Source organism: Schistocerca gregaria, chromosome 1 (genome assembly GCF_023897955.1).
Source record: "Schistocerca gregaria isolate iqSchGreg1 chromosome 1, iqSchGreg1.2, whole genome shotgun sequence".
Classification (NCBI taxonomy): domain Eukaryota; kingdom Metazoa; phylum Arthropoda; class Insecta; order Orthoptera; family Acrididae; genus Schistocerca; species Schistocerca gregaria.
The window spans coordinates 342,069,442-342,092,843 of NC_064920.1; the positions used below are offsets into that span (position 1 = coordinate 342,069,442).

Sequence of the window (23,402 nt, forward strand, 5' to 3'; positions counted from 1 at the left end):
GTCTCCTGTTTTTACCATTCATGTATGTCTGCTTTCCTGTCTCTGTGTCTTTTATCTGTTATACTGTGGCCAAAGAGAGGTGTAGATAGGCCTCTGCCGGCCTACCTTTTGTAAGGTGTTAAAATAACAAAGAAAACTAATGCCGTAATACACACTTGAAGATCACACAATCAAATAGATGTTCGCAATGGGTGTAAATGGTTCCATGTACTTCGTGTATTCGAACAACGGCGAAATTCAACACGAAAACTCGACTGACCTAATAAGACTTTCGTGTAGCGTGTACCGAGAATAACACTCATCATTGCACTGTTATGTCTTACTTCCAAGTTCTCCGAATACTCCTTCGATGTGGTTAAATTCTAACCTAACAGTAGAAAATATCAGCTGATTTTACTTACGAACTATAGAAAATCATCAACCAACATTCTGAATGGCTACCGACAGATAAAACACGGTTCGTGATGTTTACTTGCAATCTTTTATCGTACCAACGGTTGCTAAAAGCTGCACGGAGTGTAGCAGCCCCGATGCACTTAAGCGGAGCTTTTATATATTTTTTAAGCTGTATATAAGTGTTCTATGATTTTTCTGTTGACACCTTCCACATCATAACTTTTATCGTGGATGTGATTTCTGGAACAAGGAACTAATAATGGTGAAGGACACGCGTTGTTGCCTTACTTTACTGTTGTGATTTGGTAAACACACTGTTCCACATCTGCTGGTTGCCTTTATGACTGGGTGTTCTGAAGGCACAAAACAGTGACCTCACTATTCCTGTTTACGTTACCCTGCAGTAGTAAGGTAGCATGTCCAATTGCTGGTCAAACGTTTCCGGGGAAGGGTTTTACGCTTCACCTATTCATCTCAAAGTACTATTGATCTAGAGCTTACGTTACAAGAACTGTGGACAAAAAAGCGTTAGAATAGCAAATATCGTTTTATTCGTGAGTGTAAATGGAACATAGTGGAAGGACATCAAAGGCTCTAGTAACAGACAGCACACTGTCCTGACGCAAATGTATTTTCGTTCTTTTACGTTCAGAATGGCACTAACGAAGTTCAATTTGAAACAGTGAACTTCCTCTCTGAGAACTAATTTTACAGCAGAGCATAACAAATTTCGCGTTATTTTTTACTTCGTTTAGAGTCATTTATTTAACAAAGGTAATGTATTTTCTTATCAGGTTTGAGTTTAAATTACTCTATCGAGAAAAACGAAAGTGTCATAATGAATATAGTAACTCAATATACGAACAGTTTTTAAATGGATTGTGATGTACTTGTCAGTCATGATCGTCTGTATGAATTAGCTATTTGGTGTAGTACAGCAACGCTGTCAAAACCTAGAAGAAGTTTTCAAATACTTCACATTATTTTATTTTCCTACTAATTTTTCGCTCATATGTTTTATAATTACATTATTACTCTCCATCGTAGTAAAAATGAAAAGACTCGTCAGACGTCGTTTAATTAATGTCATATACAGCAACTTTCACCTTCTTTTCTTCAAATGTCATTTAATTAATGTCACATACAAAAACTTTCACATTCGGTGATAGTCTCATTACATTTATCTGGTGTTACAAAGCATCAGATACATGATTATGTCACTGATTAAATGTACTTCTTCATTCTAGGAAGTTTCATTACCGATAATCAGTTTTCACAGGTTTGGTTGGTTTTTCGCAGTCTCTCAGTGTCCAGACCATTCGTTGTCATAACAGAGAACATATTTTGGATGAGTTCGTCGGTGGGGTTTTTTTCTCTTGTGAGCAGCCACGAGAACTCTGAAACAAAAATTAGTTTAATTGAACAAGTGATTTTGAAATTTTACGCTGCGGCTGAAGATCTCCACACAAGTTAAAAGGATATATATGATGTTGCCACATTCCTCATATTAGATCAATAGCAGTACAAAATTTGGATAAACCAAAAAGATATCAATACTAAGATACGATTTTCTTATTCAATATCTCGATAAGAGCAATTGATTTGATTCAACTATACTACTTCTGTCCGTCTTTCATACATAGCATGAAATTACATGCCTAAAATGTATCCTGAAAATTTCAATACAAACTCCAAAACATCACTGCTTTAATTTCCTCTCTGACTGGCATTACAGAATCCTGTACAATCTACGAAGTTAATCATTCACACTGCTCACTGGAATGAAAGTAACCAAACACTTGCTTTGCTTCACAAGAAATAACCCAATTTGTTAACGTCCGATGAGCAAAATGACCACTGGACACTGTTTCTACTTTTTCCAGATAATCACTACACTGCTTTCGTTGACAGCAGACAGTATTTAGTAGCCTTCAGCCGTATGCGTTAGTGGCAGTTTGACCGGGCATGAAAATGATGTCTTTGTTAATTGTGTAGTATTCACGGAATGTATCATAGGAAAATTACAGCTATTGTCTCCACTCCGCTGATGTGTACAGCTACTAAAAACATCAGTCTAGAGTACGTGGTGGTCTGGCTCTAAATGTGTGCTCCTACAAACAAGCCTGCAGACTTTTTTTGCAGAATGAGTGTCTTTGTTGCTTGAAGAAGCTCTGAACTCTGTCGTGTGGATGGCTAATTTGAACTAACAAACAATAATACCTGGTGCTTTAGCATGAGAGTATCCTTAGTCGTTGCTTCCACTTCTAGCCTGATACAGGGAGTGGAGGAGAAAACCTAAACCATCACAACGAGGTTTAGGAGAGGGGACAGAGTAAGCTCCGGCTCCTTCATACAGTGTCTTCAATTAGAAAATTCAGCATGCTTTTGTACAGAGGACCTACTTGCTACATGTAAGAACAAAGAACATTTAAATGTTACAGATAATCTTAAGTGAGACTGCTTCTCTATGCAGGAGACTGTGACACACAGGAGATGATCCGTATCATATTTGAAATGTAGCACACTAAGGAAGCACAACGATCGATAATAGTGCTGTCTTTATTTTGTCACTCTAGTAGTATTCATCGCATATGTTGACGAAAAAAATAATTTCCCGAAAATCTTTCGGTTCTGCTGATTCAGGACTAGGTAAATGATAAATTAAGTACGAACGTATGTTTCTCGTTGGTCTCGGTCAGAGAGCGTAATCCGCAATAAAAAAAATTAAAAGGAAAAAAAAAGGACGAACAGTATTTACTAATTGACCAGTAGCTTGTTAAAGCAGTATGACGCCAACAACAGAACTCCGCATTGCCACGTGTTTGTCTGGTTTTGCGCCGATATCTGTTTGTTCTACAGGTCTCACTTCACCTGCATCTCGCGTAACAATCAAAACTTATTACGACCACTTACGTATAATCTCACCAAAATTCTGCCGAACAGCTAGCAGCGATACTTACGCATGTTAGCCGCGCCTCCAATATCGATACACGACCAGACCACGGAGTAGCTTCCGTAGTCCGTGTCGAGAATCCAGTATGGCGCCTCAAATGAACCTGGAGAGAAAAATTTGCAATCGGATTTGATATTCAAGCTTCTAACTGCAATTGTTTTATTTCTTTTAGGGGACATATTGCAACAAAGGTTGTGAAGCAACAGGAATTCATACACTAGAAGCTTCCAACATTCTCTACGTCAATAACGGAATGAGATACAAAGCGTAATGTTTTCATGATGGAAGATGAGGTATCCGTACCTTAAATAGCATAATTACAACAGTACCTACCTTACTACGCTTGTAGCGTTATTGGCAGCGTACTTTTCACTAAAATACTCTTTTATTGTGAATTTTCTATTATTAATGTAGCACTAAAATACATCTTGTTCTCTGTTTGTTTAATTATCGTACAGCGATAACAGTTACATAGAAAATAACTGATGTAAATCATTAACGAATAATATCTATGAATAATTAATATAACTGATACTACTAATTCTCTACTTCCTGCACAGGCAATTAGTACAGAAGTAGAAAATACGACGTATATGTGGGGCAAGGAAAGATACTGTCGAGGGAATGGCGGCAATGACGTCGAAGAGTTTCCTACGTTAGTTTCTCTGTAGTTCGACGGTGACTCCTGCAGTTCCTAACTTCAGCACCAGAACATTGCTTTACAGCACCCATGATGCTCGACTTCACATGAAATTAAATAATGATTATATATCGATCTTGTGGACCTCGGTACCATATGGAAATGTCGTGTAAATTTTACACCGTTTTTCTTTGATTTCGAAGCTAAAGTTCCTTACGGTATTACACACGGCGCAATTTGAGACGAATCAAATGAAGTCCACCATCGACAAAAGTCTATTTATTGAAAGACATTCATTCTACATGGACCTGTCAAAATAATATTACCCGTTTTGTATTGTTGGTTTCATACTGATCCGTTTGACTGATAACTCGAGCACGTATCGTTTTCACACCGTGTATTCACAGTTTCTTCTTTGGTCTTTGCGGTAAGAATACTATAATATAAAATTTTCTATAGAATTCTTTCATAGCTTGTATCTACAGAAGATGAGAGGTGTTGTTGAGATAATCAAGAGAATGGGCTAACTAGATACGTTAAAACCAATACAGAGTTTTTTATCTGTCAGGGTCTTCTCTAACATTGAGAACGCGACATTCGAGTGTCAGCTGCAATGTTTTTCACAATTCAGCCTTCACCGGAAAGCTCTAGATACCATCTTCGAGAGACAAACAATACTACATGTTCTGCTGAATAACAAAGTATCGTCATCCACATCTGTACTGACATCTGTGAGTGGGTGGTACTAGAGTCGGATGTAGTTGGTTTGAATGCCGATGGAGGAAGGAAATTCGATCACCAGAATTTGTCCTCGAATGAGACAAGCCTTGTGGTATGTACTACCTTGAGGCTCGAGGCCGTGACAGACACCTCTTGCATGATGCGACACCTTGTGACATGTCTAGTACTAACTAGTTGTCACCCGGATAGCGACACTAAATCCGGTAGCCCCACTGACGTTAGTCAGCCAGTCAGTCAGGCAGCAGCAGCCGGCAGAGACACAAGCAGCAATAGGGAAGTAACCGATTTTGTGACTACAACGAGTTCCTAACAAGGAGCGAATTTTGTAATATCATCTGTGTGCTTTAATAGTTTAGTTTTTGAGTTTCTGCTTGTTTATTTGGTATCTAATAGCCACATTCTCGCGTTTTCGTTTTCGCCGAAAAGTAAACCGATTTTGTGACATATTACAAGTTCCTAACCAGGGGCGAATCATTTATTTTCACCTGAGTGCTTCCGTAGTTAGGTTTTTGAATCTCTGCGTATTAATCTAATCTACTATACAAGTTGCTGCGTTTTCGTCAGAGTCTACAGTAGAGTTGTGCAGCACGTGCCGATTATCCGTTTATCTACATAGTTTAGTTTTCCACTGTATTTAGTACGGACATGTACTGCAATTGTTGTAAGTGGATGCGAGCCGAGTTGGTGACACTTCGCTCTCAGCTTCAAGCTGTGATGTCTTCGGTTACTACGATTGTTGTGTGTGGATGCGAGCCAAGTTGGTGACACTTCGCTCTCAGCTTCAAGCTGTGATGTCTTTGGTTACACAGCTTGAGGCTGCAGTGGATGGGCCCCACTGTTGTGGGCCGGCTGTGGGGATTCAACGGACGTCCAGCACGTCAGAGTCCTCCGATCGGTCCTCACCGGTGACCACCCCAAAAAAATGGCTCTGAGCACTGTGGGACTTAACATCTGTGGTCATCAGTCCCCTAGAACTAAGAACTACTTAAATCTAATTAACCTAAGGACATCACACACATCCATGCCCGAGACAGGATTCGAACCTGAGACCGTAGCGGTCACGCGGTTCCAGACTAGCGCGCCTAGAACCGCACGGCCACATCGACCGGCTGGCCAGCCGAGTTTCTGATCGCACTGAGATTGACCCCTTCCCTGTGGTCGAGTGGGAAGTCGCCCCGCGGCGTAGCAGGCGGCGAAAGACTTCCCAAGCGGCCTTGCGTAGGGCCTCCCCGATTTGTCTGACAAACAGGTTCCAGGTGTTATCTGTGGCTGACACTGTCGCTTAGCCAGATTCTGTTGCCTGTCCTGTTTCAGAGGAAACCTCTCAGTCTGCAAGATCTGGACAGTCACAAAGGGTAGAATGAATGATAGCTAGGAGCTTCAACGTTAGGAGCGTTATGAGGCCCCTTAGGGACATGGCTGCCAAGAAGGGAAAGAAACCTAGTGCACACTCCATGTGCATACCGAGTTGAGTCATTCCAGATGTGGAATGGGTCCTCCCAGATGCCAACTGCAGGTGGTGGCTCACGTCGGTACCAATGATGTGTGTCACTTTGGATCAGAAGAGATTCTCTCTGGTTTCGAGCGACTAACAGAAGTGCTAAACGATGCCAGTCTTGCTTGGAAGCAGAGCTGACCATTTGCAGCATATTCGACAGCACCGACTGTGAACCTCTGGTACAGAGCCGAGATGAGGGTCTGAATCAGAGACTCAGACGGCTGTGCGACCCTGTAAGCTGCAGATTCCTCGACTTGAGCCAAAGGATGGTTGGGTTTCGGGTTCCACTGAATAGGTCAGGAGGCGGCTACACGGGTAGCAGGGGCTATGTGGCTTGGACTGGGCGGCTTATTAGGTTAGAGGGTCTATGGAAAATACAAGATGAGCTCAGCCACAAAGGGTGACCGAACACTGGATGGACTTAGATACAGGAAACATCGGTATAACAATCGTAAATTGTCGTTGCTGTGTTGGGAAAGTACCAGAGCTCCAAGCACTAATAGAAAGCACTGATGATCAAATCATTATAGACACTGAAAGCTGGCTAAAGCCGGAAATGAGCTCAGCCGAAATTTTTGTGAAGAACGGTATTCAGAAATGATAGGCTAAACGCGGTTTGCGGTGGCGTGTTTGTTGCTGTTAGAAGTAGATTACCATGTTGCGAAATTGAAGTAGATTGTTCCTGTGAGTTATCATGGGCAGAGGGCATTGTTGGCAACCGCAATAAGATAATAATAAGATCCTTTTACTGGCGTCTTAATTCAGATCATATAGTTGCTAAAAGGTTCCAAAAGAACCTGAGTTTGATTTCAAACACGTACCCGACTCATACGATTATAGTTGGTGGTGACTTTAATTTACCCTCGATATGTTGGCGAAAATACATGTTTAATTCTGCACATACGCATAAAATATCATCCGAAACTGTGGTGGTGGTGGTTAGTGTTTAACGTCTCGTCGACAACGAGGTCATTAAGACGGAGCGCAAGCTCGGGTTAGGGAAGGATTGGGAAGGAAATCGGCCGTGCCCTTTCAAAGGAACCATCCCGGCATTTGCCTGAAACGATTTAGGGAAATCACGGAAAACCTAAATCAGGATGGCCGGAGACGGGATTGAACCGTCGTCCTCCCGAATGCGAGTCCAGCGAAACTGTGCTAAACGCATTCTCTGAAAATTATTTCGAGCAGTTAGTTCATGAGCCTACGCGAATTGTAAACGGTTGTTAAAACACACGTGACCTCTTAGCAACAAATAATCCTGAGTTAATAACGAGCATCAAAATGGATACAGGGATTAGTGAACACAGGGTTGTCGTAGCGAGATTGAGTATTGTAACCTCCAAATTCACCAAAAATAACCGAACAATATAACTGTTCAAGAAAGCAGATAATAATTCACTTGACACCTTCCTCAGAGAGAATCTCCACTCGTTCCACATTAATTATGTAAGTGTAGACCAGATGTGGTTTCAATTTAAAGAAATAGTATCAGCAGCAATTGAGAGATTTATACCAAATAAATTAACAAACGACGGAGCTGATACTCCTTGGAACACAAAACGGGTCAGAACACTGTTGCAAAAACAACTAAACAAATATGCCAAATACAAACAGACGCCATATCGAGACGCATTTGGCTGTCTTACGTATTTACCTGTTGGTACAAGGCCCGGTGTAGCATTTGCAGTGAGCTATGTGTCAAAATTTTTAGAGAATCCTCGAGAAAATCATTGGTCTGTGGTAAAAAGAATCCTAAAGTATATAAAAGGTATGTAGTTGGTTTATCACTGGTTAACTCATTTGGCTGCAAATACTGTTCAGTTGGAGTTGACACAGGATTTGCCTCTGTCATGTGAAGAATGTCTTTATCATAAATGTCTTGATCAATCTGTATTGATCCATTATCATGACATACATTATTAATATTTAAGAAATATTCTACTGGCTCAACAGCAATTTTTAACTCATCTTGAATTTCCTTTAGGAAAACTTCAATATCCTTCTTCTTACTTGCAGATATTAATCCATCATCAACATACATAACTAACCTTGTCATTGCAGTTTTCTCGATAGAACAAACACGGATCTGCCTTACTTTCCACAAGCCCAAGATTTATTAGGAAGTCCTTGAACCGTTGGTTCCAGCACCTTGGAGATTGTTTTAGTCCATATAAACTTTTATGAAGTTTGCATACCCAATCACTTCCATCACTAAATCCCTCAGGCTGCTCCATATACATATCTCTTCTTTTAAGAAGCCAGTGCTGATGGTCTACAAAATTAATAGTCTCTGTATCATTCTTTGGCTCATTTATTTCAGACAGTATAATTTCAATGAGGCGCTCTGGTTTCTTCAGTTGTTGTTTCTTACTGGGGCGACCCAGTTTCAATAAAATCTAGGATAACGGAGTCATTTTATCCTGTACCTTTCATTCAAAATGTTCCGAGACTGATTCTTTTCCTGGCGTGCAAGCGACGTCAGTGCAGTAACTACAGTAGCATCTGGAACTACCAACTCTAAACAACAGCTGTGCATTCGACCAATCAGTTGTGAGCAAGCAGTGTAAGCAGAGGACGTACGGCAGCCTAGTTATGACATAAATCGCAATGGAACAACGAACAGAACATCTTCAAATCAAGTTTGAAGACATTTTCCATAATATTTTGAAGAAGAGAAAATCGCGACACGATTGAAAATAAAAAAGTGAACAGTTCTTACCTGAGATAAGTAACCATGGGTGACTAGATTTGGTGTTATCAGTGCGGAGCTATCACAAAAAGAAAATGTGTGCAGTGGGTCTCTGAGGCGTGAATGTGAAGCACGAGTTTAACAACATCCCGAAGAAGGACTTTTCTGACTCTTTCATATGGATCTATGAACGTTCTGTGCGCTGTAGTTTCGTGGGAGGATACTTTCGAGAACACGGGAAGCATTACAACCACCTTTTTAACATTTATCTGTTTTCTTATTATTCCATTCTCAAAATTTTTTGACTAACTGGGTATGTTCCGACATTCGCATCCAATTCCTAATCAACCTAAGACATTGTTATTCAAAGTTAGGTTATAACTAACACCAACAGAGGAACGCCAGTTCTAATAAACCAAAATATGCAAGTAAAATAGTATTTTTTGCATTAATATATTTAAAAATACATGTTAGGAGAAAGAATAATCAGTGTAAGACAGAAATTAACATAGAATTAATGAAGGACTTCCTACAAATGTTCATTTTGAGCATAGTTTTACCGAGAAGAGAAACGTAAATCGTGGAAGAAACAGTTAAAAAATGACTGATAGCACTTGAAATGAGGTGCCACAAAACAAAGTTAAGAATTAAATGAATGAATACGGACAAAATGAACAAGTACTAGGTACGTATATAGGAGAGGAAAGGAATCTACACAATAGGCTTTCCACAAACAGGAACATACCAGTAGCCTCTCACTCCGGATTCTTTAAAGAATCAAACTTCCTTGTACAGAACAGATTCAAACGTCTGTTTACAGACGAGTGAATGACTGTATTAAATATTTGACATGAAGCATGTTAAACCTTTATGGTTGAAGGGCAAAACTTTAATTAATTTGGTTTTATTAGCCCCGAATTATTTACCCACAGACTAATGAAAAAGTCAAAACCAAAAGAGGGTAGCCGTTAGATTTGAGGGTATACATTACACCGAAACGTCATGTTTGCTGCTTATGTTTTATAGCAAGAAAAATGAATTATCTTTAAAGTTCGTCACCAGTCGCTAAGTGCTCTCATTATAAAACACGGAATGAGTGCATTCTACGTTGTCATTTAGTACTACCTCCAGCTAGTGCACTAGCATCGCGTACGCAGCGTTTGCGCTAAGGACAGCTTCTGCCAAGAGAGGGCACTAGTAGAACAGGGGAGCAGAGTGTGCGATAGTGAAAGAACATTATTATGCTAAACTTGCTTAAAACGTTAAAACTGTGTAATTGATTAGTGCAGACGAAGTATAATTTTGTGATAAGTAGGGATTCAAAGATGAAAAGATCAGTAGAAGAGAGAAAGAGACAGAAACGGTACTAATGCAGTCACAAGACTGATAACTTCTAAAGGAAGTAGATTGTGGAACAAGAGTCAATGACTGATAGCATTGACACATATTAAAGTTTCTGAGGCGATTTGCTCGTAAACACTCACCGGTCTGTGGGAAGATAACGACCAGGCGACCTTCCGTTGTGTTCCCATCCACACTGGCTTGTCCATTGATGATTTCTGGATCGCCCGTTCTGAAAGACAACGGAACAACTCATTAATGACCTGAAGAAATCACTGACTAATGACATTAAATACAGTCATGGAAATAAGTATTCATACAGTAGGTGGTGACAAACTACGATGGTGTGTTGGGATAGTAATTCACCCACAGCGCCGATACGAATAAGTACGATGATGTAGCGTCTGTTAACCATGTTCTTGGTAATGAAGCTTCCCGTATGCCATGAATCTATTCTGGGAAAATAAAATATGTTACACTCCGCACGGCCTATGACAGGCAAAATGTATTCATACAGCGGACTACGTTTAACCAAACAAACGGCTGACGCAGCCCCGGAGTGCATGCCACACTTGGGTTGTCGTGTGGCGGCCGTGAAGCAACAGCACGTCGGACGTGGGTACCGTGGGACAGCAGAATGGGCCGCAAGGGGAAGGAAACGACCACTGAGGAACGAAACATCGTTGTCGCCCTATACCTTCAACCCAAGTCGTATGCCGAAATTGCGAACATCATAGCACGAAGCCGAGCGACTGTGCAATCTATCATTAAGCGATATAAGGACAGACGTGTAGTAATAAACAGTGAACGACACGGTCGTCCACAGAAACTTACAAGAGAGACCAGAATGCTACTAAGAATCATCAAGAAAACCCCGAAAACGAGAGCGTCGGCACTATCCGCATATGTACATGACCACTTCTGAAAGGACATCACTCTAAGGGCAGTTCGTACCATTCTCAATCGTTCGGCCCAGAGAGCCAGGGTCCCGAGACGAAAGCCCTACATCAGCAAAAAGAATAGGAAGTGGCGGATGGAATTAGCGAAACAACATGTATCCAAGACAGCAGACTTCTGGGATACTGTATTGTTTAGTTTTGAAAGCAAATTTAATGTCGTGCACAATGATGGTAGGATCTTAGAAGACCGAAACAACATTCAATCCACGGTGAAGCATGGAGGTGGTGGAGTGATGGTGTGGAGTTGTATGTCAGCCTCCGGTGTCGGAAAAGTAGTCTTTGTGGAATGTACCATGGACAGATTTGTGTATATGAACATTCTCAAACAGAACTTACAACAGAGTGTTGATGGTGGCTTGGCTCTTCCTATAAGTTATTACTTCCAACAGGACAATGATCCCAAACATACGGGGCAAATTGCCCGGCTATGGTTGCTCTATTCCACACACTTAAAACACCAGCTCAGAGTCCGGACCTGAATCTCATCGAACACTTGTGGAGTGAGCTGGATACACGAGTGACAAAACACGTCATCCGTAGTATGGCCTCCTTGAAAGAGGCTCTCCTTCGAGAATGGGAAACTACAAGAAAATTGGTCCATTCCATGCCATGGTGGTTGCGAGAAGTAATAAATCGGAAGGGTGTGCATACAAAGTATTAAACATGTTCTTGCATTTTCTGTTGGTGTATGAATACTTAATTCCCAGCGCAGTAGAGAACTTGGCAGACTTTTCCGTATTTTGTTTTGTAAAGGCTTGTTCATTCTCGTTCTATATACCAGCATAGATGCATTGGTGACTGGCCAATGTGTATAGTGCATATCGAATTAGTGTTTTTGGTTTCGTATTGTCAATAAAGGCAGTTTACTTTTCCACGCTCTCATGTATGAATACTTATTTCCACTACTGTACGTATATTCTAACCGCTTTGGCGCACAAAGAAATATGTTTAGTGTTATTAAACTCCAAAACATTAATAAAAACCATGAAGAAATTTGATGTAACTTTGGATGAGCACATCAGCTGAGCAGAAAGTACTTGCACCACACACAGCAAGATTGCTGCTCGCCTGTATACTCTATTTACGTGTGGGAGCATATTTCCACGGGATGTGAAAAGATAGCTTGTGCAAATACTCGATCTACCGACCCTTCGCTATTGTCATGTAGTCCAACACGGCACGAAAAGTAACAACACTAAAAATTTGGAAATAACCGTGGGTGTTTTTGTGTGTTAAATCTGCAACATCCATCTAGGTTTCATGTCAGCCCCTCACTTGCCCAGTTAGCTTGGTTGCGGCCATACAAGCTACGTGATACCATAAGCTTTGTTTCCTTCATCGGCTTCTCAGTGCACATGCAACCTTATACCTTGCAGATTTGCGTCAGAGATTAAGTCTCACTTATCGAGTATCGCAGGTGAACATATCCATAAAACAAAAAACGTATGCAAACTACTCTGTCGCTGCCGTAACTAATATTCATTTCACAGTAAATGGCGAAATAATTCTCAGACTTCTTAGTACACCTACTACAATATTCATTATACGTTCCGCATTTTGTCAAACTCATACTGAAATGATATACAGAAGGTGTGACTTGGTCAAGTAAGAGATATGTGCCCATTTTATTTTACCTGTTTAGATTACAATCATAATTAGAAAATCCGAAAACGGTACAAAAAAACACAAGAGTAGCACAGTGAGGATGGCTGAGACATAAAGAAGTGAATATATTAGCAAAGGCATTGTATAATATCAAAAATAACGAAATGGTCAACAAGTGACGCTAGTGGTAACACGTCGTTGTGTTAAACGCAAGGAAGAAAACAATAATTAAAATACAAGGAAATCATGGAATGGTGTACGAAAAAAGCACCACAGCTATACATGGTGCTACAAAAAGGCACGGCCAAACATTCAGGAAACATTCCTCACACACAAAGAAAGAAAATATGTTATGTGGACATGTCTCCGGAAACGCTTACTTTCCATATTAGAGCTCATTTTATTACTTCTTTTCAAATCACATTAATCATGCAATAGAAACACACAGCAACAGAACGTACCAGCATGACTTCAAACACTTTGTTACAGGAAATGTTCAAAATGTCCTCCGTTAGCGAGGATACATGCGTCCACCCTCCGTCGCATGGAATCCCTGATGCGATGATGCAGCCCTGGAAAATGGCGTATTGTATCACAGCCGTCCACAATACGAGCACGAAGAGACTCTACATTTGGTACCTGGGTTGGGCAGACAAGAGCTTTCAAATTCCCCCATAAATGAAAGTCAAGAGGGTTGAGGTCAGGAGAGCGTGGAGGCCATGGAATTGGTCCACCTCTACCAATTCATCGGTCACCGAATCTGTTGTTGAGAAGCGCACGAACACTTCGACTGAAATGTGCAGGAGCTCCATCGTGCATGAACCACATGTTGTGTCGTACTTGTAAAGGTACATGTTCAAGCAGCACAGTTAGAGTATCCCGTATGAAATCATGATAACGTGCTCCATTGAGCGTAGGTGGAAGAACATGGGGCTCAATGAAGACATCACCAACAATGCCTACCCAAACGTTCACAGTAAATCTGTGTTGATGGCGCGATTGCACAATTGCGTGCGGATTCTCGTCAGCCCACACATGTTGATTGTGAAAATTTACACTTTGATCACGTTGAGGTGAAGCCTCATCCGTAAAGAGAACATTTGCACTGAAATGAGGATTGACACATTGTTGGATGAACCATTCGCAGAAGTGTACCCATGGAGGCCGATCAGCTGTTGATAGTGACTGCACATGCTGTACATGGTACGGAAACAACTGGTTCTCCCGTAGCACTCTCCATACAGTGACGTGGTCAGCGTTACCTTGTACAGCAGCAACTTCTCTGACGCTGACATTAGAATTATTGTCAACTGCACGAAGAATTGCCTCGTCCATTGCAGGTGTCCTCGTCCTTCTAGGTCTTCCCCAGTCGCGAGTCATAGGCTGGAATGTTCCCTAAGACGCCGATCAATCGCTTCGAACGTCTTCCTGTCGGGACACCTTCGTTCTGGAAATCTGTCTCGCTACGGCTATTGCCCCGTGCTAATCCATACATCAAATGAGCATCTGCCAACTGTAAACGTTGCACTGACTGCAAAACCACGTTCGTGATGAACACTAACCTGTTGATGCTACGTACTGATGTGCTTGATGCTAGTACTGTAGAGCAATGAGTCGCATGTCAACACAAGCACCGAAGTCAACATTACCTTCCTTCAATTGGGCCAACTGGTGGTGAATCGAGGAAGTACAGTACAAACTGACGAAACTAAACTGAGCTCTAACATGGATATTAAGTGTTTCCGGACCCATGTCCACATAACATCTTTTCTTTATTTGTGTCTGAGGAATGTTTCCTAAAAGTTTGGCCGTACCTTTTTGTAACACCCTGTATAAATAAAATGTGAAAGTAATGTATCCCAGACAAGGTTCATGTAGCCTTTTACTTCGTGCTGAACATCTAAAAAAGAAGCGATGGTACACGAGCTAACAAACTCTAGTGCCAGCCCTGGTTGAGTAGGTTGATCTCCTTACAAGTTCACCAGTCCCCTCCTCACAAAAGTATGTGTACCAGGCACAGCCTGCGCCTACGTTCTCCGCTTCCCCTTCTGTCAACGATCAGGAAAAGTCCATCAAATGTATTTGTCGGCCATAAGGATGTGAATTGCTTGGCTTGACTTGCTGCGCTTGTTTGTGTGAAAATATCGACTCACTCTGGGTCAATCATGGCGTTTTCGACTCCCACGGTGCCGTCCCCATTGTCGGTGTATGTGGCGGTCACACACTCTCCGTTCCCCTCGAAGATGGCGAAGTAGCGGTACTGCTCGTACCATTTCCCCAGGTACTGCGTGAGAGAGGAAGAGCTCGTTATTTTAAGCAGCAAAGAAAGTTTTATCGGCCAAAAATCCAGGATACACTAATAATTTATGACTGGCATCATTACAGTCTCAGTACAGCTCTTTATGGCGAAAATAACTTAAGAACAAAGCTAAAGTACTCACAGCAGCTGCGTCGAAGTTGGAGACAAGTGTGACGTTGGGACAGGGTCCGGTACTGCCGATCTGGGCCAGTGACGGTGTCGCTACCAGGGCCAGAACGGTTACGAAAGAAACTGCTGAAGCCATTGGTTCCTGTAATAAACAACGTTATATTCTGTCTTGTTACCGAGACGATTTAACTTCATTTATCTGTTCTTTCAGTGGATTACTACATGACTACTACAAGGTTATAAAACAAGTCGTAGCGTATATAGAAAGTTTTAAAAGAAGAATCAGAACAATAATCAACTTCGAAATACTAAATTACAATAATTAACATACTAACGATAGCAACAATGAGTATGTATAGCTTAGAAAAGAAACCAGAGTATATAGCAGATATGACGGAGGCGCCGAAATATATGGAAACTGTTTATGGAAGAATAAAATAGGATACAAAATACAAACATCTAGGAGAAATAATACAACCAATTCTTCAGACAAAGACGCTATATTATCGAGGGCAAGGAAAATGGAGGTAATATTCCAATTAATGGCACTTCAGATAACAAAAAATCCTTTATAATATCTGTTCCCATAAATGCAAAACTCTAGCACTACAGCATAATCATCAGAACAAAATTCCTTTATGCTTCAGAAAGCTTACGTTAACTACAGCCAACAATCCGGTTAAATAGGAATGAAGGCTAGGAAAATATTCAGGAAAACATGCCAAAGGAATATGGGAGTTCAGAAGCAATAAAAATGGTTATTAATAAATAGAACGAATGTTAGACACATCGTGGAAGAGAAAAAGGGCGAGATGAAAAAAGAATTTTTAGCTTTTTTGACAGAAACCCAAAAATATCAATGAACTGAGGCAAAGACGTTAAAGCAGATCTGCATGGTATGGAAATAGCGGAGGAAGAAATAGGAGAAAGATAAAAGTTCGAGTAAAAGTAGAACGTTTCAAAGACATCCCAGGGAAAACAAACAAAAAAAAATAGGCGTATTATAGATTTAAAAAGGAAGAGAAAAACATAGGTAAGGAATGAAAAACTGCTGACAGGAAAGAAAGGAGAAAAGAAAGAAGACGGAAGTTGGTTCCTGCGGTCCTTAGTAGGCCAAACCAATAAAGAAACATATAATATGAGAACGTATTTCTACAGAGTCTTTAATGAACTGTTGTAAATTCAGTCAGGATTTATCAAGGAAACCATCGCAGTGTTGGCCTCAAATGGTTTGGAAGGGCCATATGTACCTTAAATTAGGGTGACTGGGTAAGTAAAATGTTTAACTCCTCTTTATGCCAAGACAATATGTGTTTTTACTAACTCACCCACTTTAGTGAATTATACCCCTATAAACCAATTAAGTGGACCTACTGCACTGTGACAAGGAATGGAACGCTATCCTCTAGGTAAAAACGTTAACTTCAGTTTCAAAACCTCCGGTTTATCACTAGCAACCTCTTCCTGTAGCCGACTGAAAAAGTAAAGTGGCACATTGTGTCACACATGCTCGTTCTTCCGTCTTACTCTACATTTTTAAACGCAGCTCTCACTTTTAAACTAGTCACTGTCGAATCTGACAAGCAAGTGTAGCGACCTATCGACGAAGAGATCATTGGTGATGGAGCACAATATCGGATAGGGGAAGAATGGATCGCAGATTTGGCACAGTCCTTTTCAAAAAAACAATCCTGGCATTTTCGTTAACCGTTCTAGGAAAACAAAGAAAAACTAAATCTAAATGGCCGTATGGTGATTTCAACTGCCGTCGTCCCTAATACTAGAACCTAACATCTCACCGTACGGCCAACGCAAGGTCTAATTTATACTGGTTGCGCCTACCCGTAAACCGAAAGCTTTCGCAAATTCCATTGTTGCTACTATCCACTCTTCTCGCAATTCAGTCCTCTGTTGCCTTTGAAAAATAAAGTAATGCACTTACTTTTGTCAACCTCATAACTGTTTTCTACAAAATAAAGGTATGTGACCAGTTTCTACACGGGAAACAGCAAAGCAAACGCTTTATCTTCTGACACCACTACTTCTTCCTCTTTCAGTTTCTCAGTCAGTCATGCAGCTTTCTTTTCCTATGTCTTTATCATTTATCTCCCGTAACATTCCTCTTTCTCTCCGTCTCTCATCCCCGTCTCTCAAAAATCCATTGTCCCCCGAGCTTTCAGTTTAAAACTACCTGACTGTAACCATTGTGGCTCTCCTTTTAGTGAACAGGGATCGATTCAGGGCCAATTTAAACCACAAGCGACACAAATGGCAGCTTGAGGCGCCGTTCAAGTCCTTCCACCAGAGAAATTTCTCTGACAGCACCATGAATGTACTCAAAACTCTCGTTTTCCAATGAAACACGTTGACGGTCCATGCACAGAGACAGTTACAAGTCATGTACATTTTACAAAGAAATGATCATACTAATGAAAACACTAAAAGACCAAAAACTGCAGCTACCAGCTACTTCCATACAAAAGATAGCGATGAAAACAATTATCAGAGATGTCAAATATCTAAGGGTGTGCGGAGCAATTTGAAGAGGGACGACAATGTAAAATTAGTTACAAGAAGAGCAAATGGTAGACTGATACACTGGGTTACTCCTAAGGAAATGTAAGAGGGCAGTTGGGAAACTCACCTTCGACCGGTTGTTGGGTATTACACGTCAGTCTGCGATCATCACGATTGAGAATAAATGAACGGGATGAAAAAACCTCGATATTGAAAGGAGGGAGGTGGCAATGGTACACGATGTGCTATCCGTCACATACCGTAAAGTGGTACGCGCAGTACTTGTTTAGACTTGAATATAGATGTAGGTGTGGAAGGTCGAATCTGGAGAAGCCCTACGTTGGCGAGTTTGAAGCCTTCGCGGAAGGTTTAGCAATAATTACTGAGGAGGATAATAATTTATGTCGATTCTATACCATCTACGTAAACTAGAAAACGTGTCTTTCTTATAGAAGTATGAAAGGTGCCTGAGTATTAAAACTACTGAAATCAGACTTGGTGTTGCCAAAATGACTAGTTAACTCTTCTGGGAATTAGTCACTTCCGTATAGCTAGTTTCTGCTTGTAATGTCTGGTTGGTGAAACTGAAATCTTATATTTTTCTATTCAGGGAGTCATACTTCTATGTGAACTTCCAGAAACTCTTCCAGTGCTTATAGTTATGAATATACAGTGGTAGGTAGAACCATAGGGCACCCCAAATAATTCCGGAGCTATTAAATTCATCGAGATGTATTTTCCAGTAAGTTATAGCAGAGAATGTGACGAGTGTTTTGTGTTCTGACGTAAGCAAGTAAATATAATGTGTATGAATCCGACGTCTTATTAATTTTTTATGAAAGTATATTCTTTTCTGCAGAATTAGAGAGAACCTTCGAAGAGGATTTAAAAGGCTAATCACGTACGGAGCGTGATCACGTAATAATAAGATAAGAGCATCGAAAAGAACTGTCAAGCCGTCAGGAGAAGAGGTCCCTCAAACGCCTGCCCAGCTGTACCAAATGTAAACAGACACGTAACCCGAGTACGGTTCGAGTGTTTACCAATGTGCTTGAAATCAATCAGCTTGTTGCCTTGCTGTTGTGTCTATCACCAAATCGTTAGAGTAGCGCTGTGGTTGTGTCCCGAAGTATCCCTTGAACGTTGCATGTCGTAACGATCTGTCTTCGCAAAGATTGTAATACAGTTTCAACAAACTCTAAGTTCGAAGAATAAAATAAGCCGAAGAAAAACAAACAAAAAACCTGTAAGTGATGAGAGAAATCCAACTAACACTTTAGTAACCTTAACATATAATCCACCTGTCAGTATGAGGCACCTTGAAAGTGAGAGTCGGATCAGCACGGTGAATATTCTACGAATGCTACACTGCTCTGCAAAACCATAGGACGAGCTAGATAAAGAACGTGACATGTTAACTAGTCGGTGGAAATGAATGAAAGTGGGGGAGCATTTTGCCAGAGGTCTCGCCGACGTCCTCAGGAAGTGGAACGTCACGGTTCAGCGTGACTATAGCGCCAAATCGGGCTGGCCCCGTAATACCAGCAAGTGGAAGTAACCGGAAAGACGTTATGTGTCAATCAGCGAGCAGCCATGGTGCGCTGTGATAGGGTTCTTAGTTACAGCAGTGCTCCGAGATAAAATTCGTATCACTTCACACTGGGAAGAATCACAGGGAAACTGGAATAAGTTTGAAGTGTGACGAGTGTAGTCAAGTGTTTGGTATGGCTCAGAGCATTGTTTCACGTGCACTGGGAGCGTTCCGAACCTCGGACACTGCTGCTCGAAGGACAGGAGATGGTTGGCCAAGGTTAGCTGCGGCATCAGATGACAACTGCATTGTGCAACAAGCGAAAAAAGACGTACGTCAAACACCGAGTACAACTGCACCACATTTACCAGGACTGTAAGTCACGCAATATCACGCTCCACAGTGGCGCGGCAGCTGCAGGTGTGTGGTCTCTTTGCCCGAACGACCTGTACATCGGCGCCACATTAGCAATGCTCCCATGGGCATAGGGACTGGACCACAGAGGACTGGGATCCCGTGCTGTTCCCGGCTGAGAGAAGACTCAATCTGATTTGTGATACTGGCAGAGATGTGAGAAAACGTAATGAACTGAGGAACACTGTCGAATAGGATCGTTTTGGTAGTCCCCTATCATGGAGAGGGGAGACATAATTGCGTGGGCATGCTGGGATCCAAATCTTTAAAAACGAGTCACACACCAGTCGTCGTTATTGTGACTCTGTACTCCTTTCTATGGGGACTTCATTTTTATGGATGACTTTGCGTGATCGCACCAAAAAGCGCACATGCAGGAGGCCCTTGGGCGAGATGATATTCGACGAATGTACTGGCTTGCTCGTTTCCCGACGTAAATCTCATCTAGAATGTGTAGGATGCTTTGGGCGGGACGTACTGCAACATGTCAACATGTCCAAATGCACCAACGAACTTAGAGTCGCTCTGGAGGAGGAATGAAACACATTATCACAAGAACTCCTAACCACCGTTGTGGCCGGCATGGGAGCACGTTGTACAAATGGCTCTGAGCACTATGGGACTTAACATCGGAGGTCATCAGTCCCCTAGACATAGACCTACTTAAACCTAACTAACCTAAGGACATCACGGAATCCGAGGCAGGGTTCGAACCTGCGACCGTAGCAGCAGCACAGTTCCGGACTGAAACGCCTAGAAGCGCTCGGCCACAGCGGCCGGCAGCACGTTGTACAGGACGCTCCGTCGCGCGTGATTATGTCACACCTCATTAAGAACCACGTCCTTCCTTGTGTAAAAGTGTCTTTTCTGTTCGTCTCGCTGCGTATTTCTTTCACTTACTTCCGTACAGTACAGTAGCAGTTCTTTATGTGTCTGGTTCAAGTATCATCGAGCTGTCTTACTTGGCAGTGATACAAGATGCGGAAGCGATTTCCGTCACGAAGTCTTGCACTCCAGTGTGCATTCAAATGCTTTTCGCCACTTCCCCATTTCGTTTCATTTACAACATCACGACAGGTACGCTCAAAATTGGTTATAGTTCTCCCAACGATGTCTACGAAAACTGAAAAGTGATGCGGCTTTAATGGTGCAGGATTTACTTTATGGATTAATCTTGCGTCAATCAATCTTCGTAGTGTGGACAACTGCTCAATTGAAAATCCACGCTGACTGACAGATGTGTAGAAACACCGACCCCGCTCTCCCAACGTGTGATGCGGGAATCCCGAGATTCGCATCACTGAACCCCTTTTTGTTCATGGGACTCTAAATATACACAAGAATCTACAGTTCCTAACAGATATGCTGCAACAGTTATTAATAAGCATCCCACTGAATATAAAGCTAACCACTTGTTACCAAAGAGACGGATGCTACACCCATACCGCACAGATGTATTTATTCTTTCTGGATGTAGTTTGGTTGCTATATTTTAGCTGACTTGTATGATAAGTAGGAGAGTTCGTAGCTTAACTGTGTGTGATCGTAGGTGGGAGAAAGTGGACAGGATTTCCGGAAAAAGTTCGTCACTGTGAGGTTGTCTGCTCGAAAAACTTTTCAGTCGATAGACACACAAATGTTGCGAGTGACAGTTAATGCAGTACAGTTTTAACAATCACATTTTTATGTAAGTTTCTTAAAACTGTCTTGTCGAGATATACATAATGAGTGAACAGACTATAAGCGTGAATGACCTTGAAAGAAAAACTTTGGCAACCGATCTGACCAAAAACATTAAGACTTCCGTAAAATCAGTGAGCGGTTCGAAATCATCTGTTCAGTCACTAAGTCACTACAGAGTGATCGGAACGTAAGATAACAGACAGAAACCCGAAATACTGAATTCGGTCATCCGAAACTGCTTCAACGCGCAACATTCTAACAGAGTCCCTTCTTGCAATCATCATACGAACGTCGAAATGGCAGATACTGAGATAGCCGATGGCGGAATAGAAAAGGAACTACAATCACTTAGTAGTGGGAAGCCATCACGGCCATAACAGATACTTACAAATATTATGCTAAATAACTTGCTCTTTTTTAGCAGCAATTTATCCTAGCTCGCTGGAGCAACCAAGGTTACCTAGCGAATGGAAAAATGTGCAGGTCATTCCCGGTTTCAAGGAGGTTCTTAGGACAGATGCACATAATTAAAGGCCTATATCGTTGGCATGAATATGTTGTAGAATTATGGAACATGCTTTATGCTCAAGAATTACGACATTTTTGGAGGACGAATGTCTCCTCCATAAAAATCAGTATGGATTCCGCAAACAGCAATCTCACGAAAGTCAGCTCGCCCTGTGCTTCCATGAAGGCATTTGACACGTCCTGCGTTTAATGAAATAAACACGAACTTATCAAATATCGGACCGTATTTGCTATTGGATTCAAGACTGCCTTGCAGACAGAATTCATTATGACTGTCTTAACAGAACAAAATCGACAGATGTAAAGGTAATTTCCAGGGTGCCCAAGGAAGTGTGATACACAATCATTACTGTTTACGATGTAATAAATTATCTAGTGGAAAGCCTTGGTAGCTCTTTAAGACTGTTCGCAGATGGTTCAGATGGCGTGTGTACAATAAAGTAGCAACGTCAGAAGACAGTATCGATTTGCAGAATGGCCTCAGAGGACTGATGATGGTGGAGTCTCTGGCAGTTGCCCTTGAAAGTTAATGAATGTAATACATCGAGCATACGTAGGAAAAGAAGTCCACCACTATACAGCTACAATAATGATGACAAAGTGCTGGAAGCAATATCTATCGTAAGTGCCTAGGATTAACTAGTCAGACAGACATTAAGTGCAACGACAACGAAAAATAAATAGTAGTAAAAACAGATGCCAAACTGGGATTCAAAGGAAGAATCTTAAGGAAAAGGGAATCATCCACGAAATAAGTAGCTTACCAAACGATTGTTCGACCGATTCTGGAGTATTGTTCATTAATCTGAGATCCTGAACAGGTAGAACTGCTGGAAGAGATAGAGAAGACACAAGGTAGCGGTGAATTTCGTCAGGGGACTGTATTGCCAACGCGTGAGAGCTACAGAGATGTTCGACAAACTCCAATGGCAGACGCAACAAGAGAGGCGTTGTGCAACACGAAGAGGATTACTGTTAAAATTTCTAAAGTGTCCGGGAAGAGCTGGACAAGATATTACTTCCTCACACCTACATCTCGCAAAATAACCCTGATGAGAAAACTCGATAAATTACACCTAATACAGAGGCTTACCGACAACCATTCATCCCACAAGCCATTCGTGAGTGGAATAGGGAAGGGAGTACCTTCGGCCACACACTGCCAGGTAGATTACTGAATTCTGATGCAGATGTAGAACAGTATTTTTAGCAACGAATTTCTTTACTATTAGCTACCTTCGAAATAAAGTCTATACTCCTCCGTTCTAAAATCAGAACTATTTATAAGCTCAGTTAAGTAGAATGCTGAGTGGTTATCGGCCTGTCAACTCACCTGTGAAACAGATCAGCGGAGAAGTGGGGCCACTGAGAATCTACCAGAGAGCCGCGCTGGCGTCCCTTTTATGTGATAAGACGTGGAGTTGATATGACGCACACGGCTCAGCTTCGCCTCCAATGGCAACGGCCTGGAGGAAGATC

The 23,402-nt window shown here is 41.6% G+C and overlaps 1 protein-coding gene across 1 annotated transcript; it reads right to left on the reverse strand.

Moving 5' to 3' along the window:
* Positions 1-1,469: 1,469 nt before the first annotated feature.
* LOC126295285 (apolipoprotein D-like) lies at positions 1,470-23,359 on the reverse strand. Its single transcript, XM_049988087.1, has 6 exons — positions 23,257-23,359; positions 15,264-15,392; positions 14,976-15,106; positions 10,402-10,490; positions 3,357-3,452; positions 1,470-1,793 (listed from the first exon to the last, which is right to left on the reverse strand). The coding sequence occupies exons 2-6, from the start codon at positions 15,384-15,386 to the stop codon at positions 1,663-1,665; spliced, it is 570 nt and encodes a 189-aa protein (XP_049844044.1). The 5' UTR covers positions 15,387-15,392; positions 23,257-23,359; the 3' UTR covers positions 1,470-1,662.
* Between the last annotated feature and the right edge of the window lie 43 nt (positions 23,360-23,402).